Raw genomic sequence first — 12,319 nt, 5'->3', positions numbered from 1 at the left:
TAGTAAGAAGGTGAATGTGTGACAATCGAATTAAACAACAACGTTTTAATACGCTATACAGTCAACTCCCTTTACTGCGGACACCTCCGGGACCGCGAGTTAGTGTCCTTAAAAGCGAGAGTCCGTAATAGCGGGAATTTATTTCAGTCAAACGTCTGTTATTTATTTTGCCGGGGATTTAGCTGCTGTCCGTACTATGTCTACTATCGAGGTGTCCGTAAAGGTGCGATGTCCGCAAGGCGAGAGTTGACTGTAGTACGTCATACCACGCTTACCAACAACGGATAGTTCAGGTGACGCGCTTTTATGTACTGCTTGCTTCTCTTTGTTACTTGTCGTTGCTAGGTTACCAATGAAGCCTGTCAGCGCCTGCAAGTCACTCAGCTGACACACAAGTAGGTTCCAGCGTTCTATCTCCACGGAAACTGATATCCAATCTCCCGCGGCCAACTCTTCCCTATCAGCTTCTTCGGCTTCATCCTATGATTAGAAAAAAAATATACAAAATTGAAAGAAAGCAAAGCGAAGCGGTGAAAACTGACAGTAAGATAAAAAAGAAACAAAAGCTGACAGAAACAAAAATAAATACCAACAAATTACGTAAACCTGGAAAACCGAAACCACCAAGAGAAAAAAAAAAAGAATGCAGACTTCGTTCGTCACTATTCCGAAAAGATGACAGCTAAGACTAGCCATGAAAACCTGTCTTGCACTAAATACACCACTTAACGCCATGAAAACTTCCCAAATGCATTACAAGCGGTTGTAAGCTTTCATTGAGAGCGGTTTTTCACAGAGTACAGTTACCTGCACTTTTCTGGATGCAGTGCTGATTTCCATGGCAACAGCTCGGCACACGGCAGCAAGGGACAGTGCCCTGCTGGTCGCGGTGGACTGGGCTAGAGTGTGACGTACGTTCTCCCACCATGGTGAAACAGCGTTGTCATGTGACTGGGATGATGAACTCTCGTTTGGTAAAGCTCCTGGAAATTGTTAAGCGAAATTGAATCCAGCTACCCTAACTACTTTAAAAATGTCACATTGCCAACTAATTGTCTAATCATACACTCAGGGACAGCCCTTGTAAGTCTTTGCAGTGCGGACTATTGTATGGCAAGACAAAAGTCTACTGATGGTGAAAGATAACAATTGATACGCTTTAGTTGTTGTGTTGTCACCCTGTAAATTTAGATGGCTGTAACATAAATCACGTTTTTCTTTCACTCAAAGTGAAGCGAGAGCAAAATGTACGAAAAACGTAAAATTGCTTCCTTTTCTTTCAGAAGCTCCAAGGAAGCCAACCGGCCCCATGTGAGTGCCTTTGAAGAAGAAGGAGGACGATTTCCCTCACATGTTTCTTGCTTAGAAAAACAAATCCAACTCTTTAAACATACCTGTAAAGGCGCTTATTGTAGATACGAGAGAGTGAAGGTGAAACATGGTTTTAAGAGCATCATAACATGGGTCAGGATCCAACAGCCATCCAGACACGAGTAAGTTCTGTTAATAAATCAACGAATAAGTTGACTTTTTGATGGACTGCAAACAATGTAGCATAACATTAAGTAAATCGTAATAATGGTGTTTATACGAATTTCAACTTACCATTAAATGTTGCGGTTTTATACCAGACGAATCAAAAGGAATGGCTAGTCTTCCTGATGAACACTCTCCCAACAAACATTTCTAAAGGAAAAGACGACTGAGTGAATGAATGATGGAATGAACAAATGTAGGAAGGTAGCAGAGAAAAATAATATTTCATAACATGAACGAAGAAAACGTCTTTTCTGTAATCACATATAATCATCTATATTTACGAAACAACAGGAAAAAGCATCCCAACATACCTTGAAAAGAAAGCTTCCTGCAAAATAGAAAGATTGGTCAACACTGGCAAATTTGATCTAGAAAATTAAACATTGTCAACTCGTTGGTAAGTTTTGTCCACTGCGCCGCTTATCGTCAACTCTCTTCGCCTCAACTCTCGTCACCTCTCGTTAGCTGTCGACAACTCTCGTCGCCTCTCGTTAGCAACCGATTACTCTCGTCACCTTTCGTTAGCTGTCGCCGACTGCCATCAATTCTCGTCATTTCTCGTCACCTCTCATCCACCTTCTAAAACTCTCCTCAACACACAGCGACTCACTCCGACTTTGTCGTTCTTGTTTAAACTTTTTACTTGGCTCCAACCTCTTTGGTTCGTATTTAACTGTTGTTATTAATGTATTTGAATATAAAAAAGAACACACAATGTTTCATTTATCAGTAACTCACCAAGCTGAATGGTCATTTCATTGGACAAGCCTTTCCTCACTGCAACAGTGTTAACCCACCCCACCCCTGATGGTCCTGCGCTGCTATCTGGCCTCGCTTCCTTGTTATGATTGTGAACTGAAGCGAACTCAAAGCAGCCAAGAAAACCCATGATGCATAGCGGCGCAGCTGAGTTGGTGTGGCCCTTGAGTGCTGGTGTCTGTTGACTGGATTGGTTCTGTCCCAGTGCTAAGAGCAGCTCGGAAGCTTCTGATTTGGTGAGGCCGAGGAGATTTGCAACGGACTGAAAATAACAAAGCGGAATTCAGTTGACTTTTCAAGATTTTTGTGAGTTTGATTTGGATTGGCTGAACTGTACAAGTGTTTAAAAAAACCCTCTGAGAACGTCCTTTGGCAGTCAGATTCTAAATCTGTCTAATGTCTTATTGTCTCAGAGAGCAACTTACAAGTTCTTTACTCTTTCTGTTCCAAGGTTCTTCCTCTGATCCTGCTTCATCTTTGTAAAGTTTTACAATGGAGTCGTGAGTCTGTATCAGCTGCTTCTGTACGTTACAGAAATCAAGCAACATTTTGGTGTCTTCCTCCTCTTCGTCATGGTCATCTGATGTGTGACCTGTCGAATAACAACAACTCATTAAGATATCCCTGCTATAGAGTTGCCAAACATCGGGATGCAAAAGAATTCCCTAACGTTTCACTGACCATACGAGACAAATCCGTTGGTAATAGAGCCAGCGACGACGCAACATAAATTTATTACTTTGGAACTATTTTTTTGAAACGACACCATCTCTGCCACCATGAAGACTCTGTCGCAAACCTAGTTGCTGGCCAAAACTAAGACTCCCTCATTTTTCACTGACTTCAAGGTAGAATTTAGAATTTTTATGACTAGATTCAAAATTCCCTAAATTTTCCCTAACCTTGAAAAAGATCTGTGTTTTCCCTGACCCCTTCAAAGCAGTTGTACTTACTTTGTCTCTGTGTTGTTTCAGCAACGGTCGTGACAGCTTTGAGGAGAATTGAAGAGTGAATTCCCACAGTGGAGAGTACACACTGCAGACCCTAGTTAACATGATACGTACGACTGTAAGCATGAAAATCATATCTTACCAAATATGTTGTTTCAGGAAAGAAATGGGTTTCCTTAGGTTCTAAATGGTTAGGATTATTTTTCATGTTTTCATGGGAAGGGTTTCCCAAGGGTTTACCAGCAGTTCTTCATTTTTCTCAGCGATAATAGAGCAAGCAAAACACGCAAGCGTGTCTGAAAATTATTCTCGCAAGAAGATGCAACGCGCAGGGAAAGCGCATTGGATCTCCTTGTAGGAGGTCATTTTCACGTGCACTTGCATGTTCTGTTCACTGTACTGTAAATTTCAATAGTTAATTATGAGCATGGAACTGACAAACTGACACTAGCCCATGTATTTACCTGCTGTTGCAGCTGCGGAGTCTGTATATCACTGAGGATACCTAACAAAGTCTTCTCTATCTCCAGTTTAGAGATATCCTCTGTTTCAGACTCTAAATTAGTTCATAAAAAAGTAAAACAAAATAATAAAAATATTGTTGACTCACGCTATGACACACTCAAGAGAAGATGGAATTGAAGAGAGTTTACAAGGGAAACGAGTTTCTAGTTGAGATAGTAACAGGTTTGAGAAAGATATTGTTTAAGACAACAGAAGTCTACTCTACCAAGAACGTTGGTGTAGATTGAAGCAGTGATAAAAATAAAAATATAACTATATATATTTATTAAAAACAACAACAAGGAACCAAAACCTTAGTAATTAATAAATATGAATAAGAAAAGTGAAGACTTTCCTCATGTTATCATACCTTGACTTAACTTTGTTTTGTCTAAAACAGCCGAGAGATTTTTCAGCAGATGTAAATCTCTGACTCTTTTACTATGTTTGTCACTAAAAAGAAAAGAAAAAACAAAAACAAAAACGAAAAAACAACAAAAGATAATATAAGCAAACTGCAGTTACTTATCTTGTGTCTCTGACACCACACAGCAGATTTGAATTTAAATCTTATGAAAGTGCCAGGTTTTTTTAGAAGAATTTCAATGGTTGAAAAATGAAAGGAGGTTTATACCTGAAAAAAATTTCTGAATCATATATTTAGTATTGCTGAACCATTCATTTATCAATTAAATGTAAATCATCACTTGACGTAACAAAATTCAAGAGAGCAATCATTTCCTATCAGTTAATTGCATTGAGGATTACTGCATCAAAATGAACATATATTATAACCCATTATTAGCACACCGACCTGAGCGCGCAGTGGAATGGTACTGAGAATGTCTTCAGAGTGCCGTCACTTTGGATCAGAGTGCAGTTCAATGTATGCTGTGGGGGGGCCTGCCCCTGCCTGATCACATGACCTAGTCCCATAATTCCATGCCCAGCATACAAGAGCCTAAAATCACAGATGTAAGCATAATGAGTAACGATTTGTTATTATTATATAGCATTAAAAGGAAATACAATCACGCACATTCTGATATGCTTAAAACCACTTACCATAACTACAAAAAACAGTTCGCCAAGCCAAAACAAAGCAAATCACTACCGTGAAGGAGATTTAGAAATGTGGTCTTAATTATCATAAAATTTTGTGAACTTTTGCTTTGAATTTTTCCAAGAATTATCAATAGTTTGAGAAGCTATATCAAACACTCGAAAGTGTGTTTCCTCCTATTTCCAAACACCTCGAAGTTGGTCAAAAAAACTCGGCTGCGCCTCGTTTTTCCAATCTACTTCTCGGTGTTTGGAAATCGGAGGAAACACTCTTCCTCGTGTTTGATAATTATATAGCTTAAAGTTCAGTTATTTTTTTAAAGAAAAAGAAAATTTTTCAAATAATATGGCAATACTCAAAGATGTTTGGCACAACATGGCTGCCTTATTTACAAAGCTTTTCTTGCTTTCCCAAACTTGATCCATTCGCATTACACAGAAGCAAGGGAAATGCTAGATACAGCACCAACCTGCAGTCCTTTCCAACATTAAAGGCAGCTACACGAGGACCTTGTTCTGTTCTCCAGATCTAAATAGGAATAACAGATGACTGATAAAAATACGGTTAATAACACAGCTCTTAACTATTAACAACTAAAAACGAAAATTTTCCTTTTGTTAATAACATGGACCATCAATCTAAAAGTTTCACAATCTCAAGAGAAATTATCCAACTCTAATCATTGGTCTCTTTTGTGGCATTTTTGAAACAATATTTATCTCTGGTGATCCTACCATTTTATTATGTTCTCCTTTCTGTTTAGTTTTGTTGTGATATTTCAGGATGAAATTTGATGCTTATCACTAACAACTGAACCACTGATTCTCCATGGTGATAAGTAAAGAAGCTTACCTCTAAAATTCCTCTTTTTGTAGCATATATAACAAGAAACAGGGCAGTTCTTAGTGATGACTTGGGGTGGTCTAGTTCATGATGATTTTCTTCTCCTACCATGACCCAGCCGCACTCAGCATCACGATAACCTGTGGCCAAGATACAATAATGAAAACAGTCTAATGCTTGCGTTTTTCTCTGAGGCTTTCTTTCATCTTTATCATGAACTTACGAGAAACTAACTCATGGTCCCAATCACACACAAACCTAAAATTGAAATTTCCAGTAGGGTGGGCCTGGGGGGATTCAATGCAAAAATAGCCCGCGAATACACTCAATTTGGTGGGATGCCACTACCCCTAAGAGAGCTTGCTTGCATGCTTATCCACCAAGGCAGGGGTATTGATATGTTTTTGGAACAGCACAATTCTGAACCCTGTCTTGCACTGTGTATCAACAGCAAAATTTTAGAACAGTAATGTTTCTTTAACTGTGTTACTTTTCTTTAAATATCCTTACCTTTCCATAATCTAACCACCATTGCCTTCTTTGCGTCCAGTAGCATAACTCGACCAAAATCATCTGTTGTTACAGCCAAACGACCATTTGGTGCCAAAGTGATGCTGTTGCCATGGCGACGAGAATCAGGCAAGCCAAATCTAACAGTTGAATGCATGATTAAAATTATGACTGATGACGGAGGGGAGGGGAGCATCATTGTCATACCTAGCATGGAGAGAAGTCCCTTTCTCCACCTTTGGTTTTATTGGTTTCACAGGTTCAGTTGCCTGACTTGCTGGTTTGGTGCCCCATCCAAGCCAACCACTGCAATGAAATATCCAAACAGACATTTTCAAAAAATGAGTAGTGTCATTCAGTGTTTCAGATAAGAAACAGCTCTCAGATCAAAAGTTTAACATAGCTGGCATGACACATTAAATGGCCACAATCCTTTGATTTTGACAACAAAAAATTCCTCACTGATTGTCTGCCTTTAGAAAACTACATGTAAATTAAACAGTATCAACAATGGAACCTGTTATGATGGTATCTATAGATGTTATGATGGTATAGATTTTAGAGGCCAGGGCCTGGTTGCATAAAGCATCTTAAGATACGTTGTGTGGTACTGTAGTTTTCTGCAACTATTTTCAATTTTCCAAAGGATTTTCTGAAGCACTACATTGAGTCACTTAGCTGAAGTTGGCTTACTGAGAACAGAAAGAGACCACAAGAAAAATATTTTGGAGACAAGGAATGACGGCAGATAACTTGGCTCGGGCCTGAAGATTTACAGGCTGGACCTGGAAAACAGGTATTGAAAATATTTAATATTTACATATTTTGGTCTGAAATATGGTCAGGGTTTGGTGGACCATGTGGCAGCCCTCACTAAAAATTCCAGGAAGTAATGCCCTCCCGCCTGGGTATGTAACAAAAATTACTGTAGTTATAATAACCTTGCTGCTGTGAGCTTTGACAGCACTGCTGTTGTTAATTTACTTGCTACAGCTAATGCAACATCGGAAATCAGGGCAGGTGAACTTCCCTGTGGAGAAAAATACACACGGAAGAGATGGTGATAAGTGGTGATAACTAGTGGGAGCTCTGAAGAATTAAAGGCCGATTTAGACGGTACAACTTTTACTTACGACTGTCGCATGCCATTTCTAGAGCGCGCGCTGCTCGATTCATGCAAAAAATCCCACACAACTCTCGTCATTCAACATTGCCTATACCTACCATTGTTGTACAACATTTTTTGTGATGTACACGACAGTCGTAAGTGAGTTGAAGGTTCCATTTACAGGAAACAATTCGTGTTGTAGGCCTGTTGTAAGCTTGTCGCATGCGACAAAGTCGTACCGTGTAATCGGCCTTAAGTTGAACATAGAAAAAAAACATCCCCACCTCAACAGCAGAGTAGACAGCAACAAAGGGATCCATTCCTGTGGTTACATAATGTGACATGGCTGGCATGTTACCGCTAATGCTTGCATTGTAGCCTCCAAGGAAAGAGGCTGTCTGTAACCTGTCAAACATGTTTGGTGGAACAACACCTAAAGAGAGTTTGGTATTTGAAAAAATTTAATAGCCTGCTCCCAATGGCTTTTGCCTATTATTTGGAATATGAGGTTGATATCCCTCAACATTTTTACTGAAGGAACTTACCACAGCTAGCAATATCTGTAATGTAGTCTTGACCATGAAATCGCCATTTTTTGTAAGCCAGTGGGGGAGGTCCCATGAGTTCTGATAACCCACTAGCTTGAGCTGAAAAAAGATAACAGAATCAATCAATCAATTAATCAATCAATTAATCATTAATCAATCAATAAGTTGGTCAGTTCACCAACAATTGACCAGTCATTTTATCCATCAATTGATCAAAGGTTAAAAATCGAAAGGGTTAAAAATTATATCACGATCTTTCAGTTACTGCTGCAATAATAACTTCTTCAGCTAAGAATGTAAATGACGAACAGCATCCCAGGGACAATTTTAAACCATGCCTGGCTACAAAAGAAATATTTTTTATCAAAGGTTTCTGTATGACAAAACATCCTGTTCTTTGGCTGGGTTGGTCTAGGCAACATGAAAGGTTTCTAAATACCATTCCAGTTCTCTCTTTCTCTCAACCTTTCCTGAAGTTTACGTGTTCCCATGTGGCCCTAGTATCACACTTACCCCTCGCCAGTTGGTTTCTACAGGCTCTCAGTGATTGGTACAAACTAAATCCATCAATAATAACCATGGCCTTCGGGTACAGTATGGCTAGTTCTTCAACCTGAGTAAAGTAATATTCATTTAATCAGTTAAATCACTCCAAAGGGTGAAAAGAAGAAGAAGAAGAAGTTTTGTGTTGAGTCACAGATAAAATAATCAATCTGATGAAAATTATTGAATAGGGATATTAACTAAGTACTAAGTAAAAGTTCATTTTTTACCTGCTCTGCAGTGCCATAGTTCTTATGAGGTTGCCATGTTCTACATTTTAGTCTGAGAACTGGGTCATCATGCAGAAACTGAGAAAGGAGCAGTGATCCATTCTAAAGCAAATGAGATCAAATCACCAGTTGATAAATATACTGGTAAATGCTATTTCTAACATTGACAAAATAATCAAAATACTGTAGTAGGAATGTACCTGTAAATATATCCTCATGTACCCAGACGTAAATCCAGCAACAATGCAAGTCCAGTCTGGTGATCCCTGTGAACTCCTGCACATACAGTATTCACAGTAACATTATAAATTCAAATAAATAAGGTAATTAGTAATTAACTAATAAATTATTAAGAAATAGTAAATTTCCAAGGTAACAACTCCCAATAGTCAGAGCTCCCCTGAAGAAGCCATAAAATGACAAATCCTGACATTGAAAAATCGTTAATAATAATTCTAATGATCTCAGATGTAGCTTGACTCTCCACCAAGAGGCAAGACAGTAGTCTCCAATGCACCCATTATAAGGATCGTCACACAACACTTCTCCCTGGAGAAGCATTGCTTGACAACCCTAATAACAGCTGCATATGGATTAGTAAGAGAGGAAACCAAAACTATTATTGTTTACAAAGAAACAGATTGGGCAATGACTGGTCATTTTTCATTCCATTGGAAACAATCATCATATGGATACCTTTTCAGTATAACAATATTTATTGCACCTTTGTTTTATGTTCTGTTAACTAGGCAACTATCTGAAAGTAATGACTCTTAAAGTAACAACTAACAGGCTACTAAATCTGAAAGCAACAAGGGCTATTACTTTTGGAACTTTACTGCACGCTTACTTGTGTTGAGATGCCAGTGGTATGCATAAAATATCTGTGATACACTCCCTATAATAAACAAAAAAGAACCATTCCAGAAAATGTTTTGATATTAAGTTTTAAAGGCTAAATTAAGAAGCCTAGACAGCCAAAGACGTTTACCCTTCCTCCACTGCCAGACTGCCACTCCAAACAACTTCATACTTTATGTTAGGTTCATTTCCCGATGGTTTGTTCCACTTGCCTGAAAATTATGTATTCCAATCAATATTCAGCTCATGAAAGTCATTGATATCTGAAATACTCAGCTCATGACAATCACTAATGATAAATTAAGCTTGGCCAGTGATTGTTATTTCTTCAAGTTACTTTATACTATGAAACAAACACCATGTTCTATTCACTACATAACTAGAACTCTATATATAGACAAAAAATTTGCTACATAATGAGGATAAGGCAAAACCTTTCACCTTTGGATAACTAGCCATTTGAGATTAAAATAATGCTCAGTTGTTTTTCTCCAGCATTCAGAATTTGATGCCCTTGAATTACATAAAATGCTTCTCCTTGATTGTAGAGTCTATTTAAAGTGCTACTATGATCAAATTTTTACCTCTTGAATTTTAAGGTTTATCACATAGAATTCTAGGAAAGATTAAAAACGCCGTTTACCGTTTCTTAATATCTGCATTGGTCCCGGAGATATTCAGGTTTGAAAAATGTGTAAAATATGTAAATGAGATGACAGATGACGTCACAAACTCAACCGAATTTTGGTCAAATATTATAAACAGAGCTATCTCGGTCAATTTACAACAGAGACCATTGAAACCTGGCAGGCTAATAGTTCTAAAGGCAATACACCTACGGCTATAAAAATTCGGTTCCCATGGCAACTCACCCTTTTCCAGTCCCCTCCAACCTGATTTCAATATTTTAGTGATTTTCAGCTTGAAAAACATTTAACAAGGCCACGAACTCAACCTAACATATTTATACGCTTGCTGGATCATGCAGATGAGGCACTAGTGGCAAATATCAAAGTAGAATGCCAAAGATGGCCAACAAGGCCTTAAGTATCAGGGAGGACCGGAACCCAGTATGTTGCCATGGTAACAAAAAATAATAAGCTCACATTATGGAGCGCACCTAGAACAATGTCACTGCAAAGAATCAAGCATTTCTGATACAAATTGGCTGAGATATCTTTTTTCATAATATTTGACCAAAATTCTGTTGTGTTTGTGACGTCAATTCACTTGGCTAATTTGCATATTTTAAAAACTTGAATATCTTGGGAACAAAAAGAGATATTTGAAAATAGTAAACAGCATTCTTCTTCATGTACAGACTACTTGTTTATGTTTTAAAATGGCTCAGATTAGAAAGACACGAATTTCGTCATAGTAGCACTTTAAGCTTGATCTGGTCATTTACAAAAGAGATGTTCAGTCCGTGAGTTCTCCATTTAAAAAGCTTTCTATAGCTACCAATATATTGTTTGCAATATCTTCTTTTTCTATAAAAAGGTTATGTGCAAAGCTATAGAGCATTGGCCATCTGACGAAGGGGCCTCCCTGGGCATTGGACAATATTACCTTTGCTCTGCACCCATGTTATGCAAAGTTTTGGATCATCTGTCAATATAGAATGATCATAAGGTAAAAAGGTATTACATTGTTTAACTTACTTCCAAGAAAAACAGCTTTATCATTTTTAGCTATAGCTAAGGTGTCATTGGATGGTGACAAGGAGATGCAACACTCCTGTAGCCATGATGCTGTGCTTTCTACTTGATGTTCACTTTCTGTTGCTTCCTAGGCACACGAAGAAAACAAAATAATATTATTTTGTTTTCTTCTCCCAGCTCAGCCTTTAAGATGTTCAGTTAGGCAAAAGCCATGTTTTTAAGTTACCGTAATGGCATCAAACATTGAAAATACTTAGTTTAATTTATTTTATTCATGGTACATGCCACATCAGTGGCAAGAGAATTTTTCTCCTCTGCTGTGGTTTTGCCAGGGTTTTCTCACTCATGAAAAAATAACCTCTGACACCCAGGGTAGCCAAACTGCAGTGATATGCTTAAAAACCTGTTGTCAATATCAAATAGCAGATGGCAGATGATGGCTATAGTGTGGTGAGGTTAATCAAGATAATGATGATGGTTATAATGACGACAGCAATAACAATGATCAAACCTTCAATTTTTTTCTTACCGTCCATCCCCACTCTCTGTTGTCAACTTCCCATTCTTCTAAAGACAAAATTAAATAATAAACTATTAAATATGTTGTAAAAACACTTTAGTTGGTCATAATGTGGTGACCACTCACTTATGATGCGACCAATCAAATGAAAGCCAATGAACAGTATTTTCCTGTGGTGATACTTTCTGTTCACCATTTTACAAAATGAAATTTGGAATTTTCTTTAATTTGATCTCGGGCACTGTGACCCTACACTGAATAACCTTTATCATTTTTTAACTTCGAATATTCCGTCTCATCTTCTACTAAGCTGAAGGATTTGCGAAAATAAACGCCTCGAATATAAAGAGCCTAAAATAATTTTTACTTCTATCAAATATCCTGTTAAATCAGGAGAGGGAGAGCAAAAATAACCATCTCATGCATCCTTAGATTAGACATTAATTCGTAATTCGTCCCAAATAGTCCACACAGCTGGACTTTATTTGACAAAAAAGGGTCACTTACCATTAGTTTCCTTGACATCTTGTTCTCCAGATGTAGGAGCGTCATTCAGTATTGAAATCACCCTGTTTACGTCTTGAATACAAGCAAACACAGGTACAGAACACGACATTTTAGCTCACATTTCTTTCCTTCTTACACGTCGGCCATTTTGTTTTGGTAGGTACTTCATATAT

General features: G+C 38.0%; 1 protein-coding gene across 1 annotated transcript in view; it reads right to left on the bottom strand.

Annotated features, from left to right (window-relative positions):
- Window positions 1-12,319, bottom strand: part of LOC146478739 (rab3 GTPase-activating protein non-catalytic subunit-like) — an 18,581-nt gene extending 6,262 nt beyond the window's left edge. Inside the window, exons 1-26 of the mRNA XM_085112340.1 lie at window positions 12,147-12,319; window positions 11,649-11,686; window positions 11,120-11,246; window positions 9,589-9,670; window positions 9,448-9,495; window positions 8,798-8,873; window positions 8,598-8,699; window positions 8,338-8,437; window positions 7,822-7,923; window positions 7,561-7,709; window positions 7,110-7,198; window positions 6,376-6,474; window positions 6,169-6,308; window positions 5,668-5,798; window positions 5,285-5,343; window positions 4,567-4,713; window positions 4,123-4,205; window positions 3,713-3,804; window positions 3,252-3,342; window positions 2,724-2,890; window positions 2,278-2,560; window positions 1,851-1,867; window positions 1,606-1,686; window positions 1,395-1,500; window positions 808-983; window positions 276-480 (exon numbers count right to left, since the gene is read on the bottom strand). Coding sequence (XP_084968466.1) covers window positions 276-480; window positions 808-983; window positions 1,395-1,500; window positions 1,606-1,686; window positions 1,851-1,867; window positions 2,278-2,560; window positions 2,724-2,890; window positions 3,252-3,342; window positions 3,713-3,804; window positions 4,123-4,205; window positions 4,567-4,713; window positions 5,285-5,343; window positions 5,668-5,798; window positions 6,169-6,308; window positions 6,376-6,474; window positions 7,110-7,198; window positions 7,561-7,709; window positions 7,822-7,923; window positions 8,338-8,437; window positions 8,598-8,699; window positions 8,798-8,873; window positions 9,448-9,495; window positions 9,589-9,670; window positions 11,120-11,246; window positions 11,649-11,686; window positions 12,147-12,255 — 2,899 coding nt within the window. The 5' untranslated portion in view covers window positions 12,256-12,319. The remainder of the gene's footprint in view (window positions 1-275; window positions 481-807; window positions 984-1,394; window positions 1,501-1,605; window positions 1,687-1,850; window positions 1,868-2,277; window positions 2,561-2,723; window positions 2,891-3,251; window positions 3,343-3,712; window positions 3,805-4,122; window positions 4,206-4,566; window positions 4,714-5,284; window positions 5,344-5,667; window positions 5,799-6,168; window positions 6,309-6,375; window positions 6,475-7,109; window positions 7,199-7,560; window positions 7,710-7,821; window positions 7,924-8,337; window positions 8,438-8,597; window positions 8,700-8,797; window positions 8,874-9,447; window positions 9,496-9,588; window positions 9,671-11,119; window positions 11,247-11,648; window positions 11,687-12,146) is intronic.

The sequence above is a fragment of the Pavona decussata genome, unplaced genomic scaffold (assembly GCF_977016875.1).
Source record: "Pavona decussata unplaced genomic scaffold, jaPavDecu1.1 SCAFFOLD_64, whole genome shotgun sequence".
NCBI lineage: Eukaryota > Metazoa > Cnidaria > Anthozoa > Scleractinia > Agariciidae > Pavona > Pavona decussata.
The sequence above is the reverse complement of the archived record's forward strand: the minus strand, read 5'-3'. Positions and strand labels throughout refer to the sequence as shown.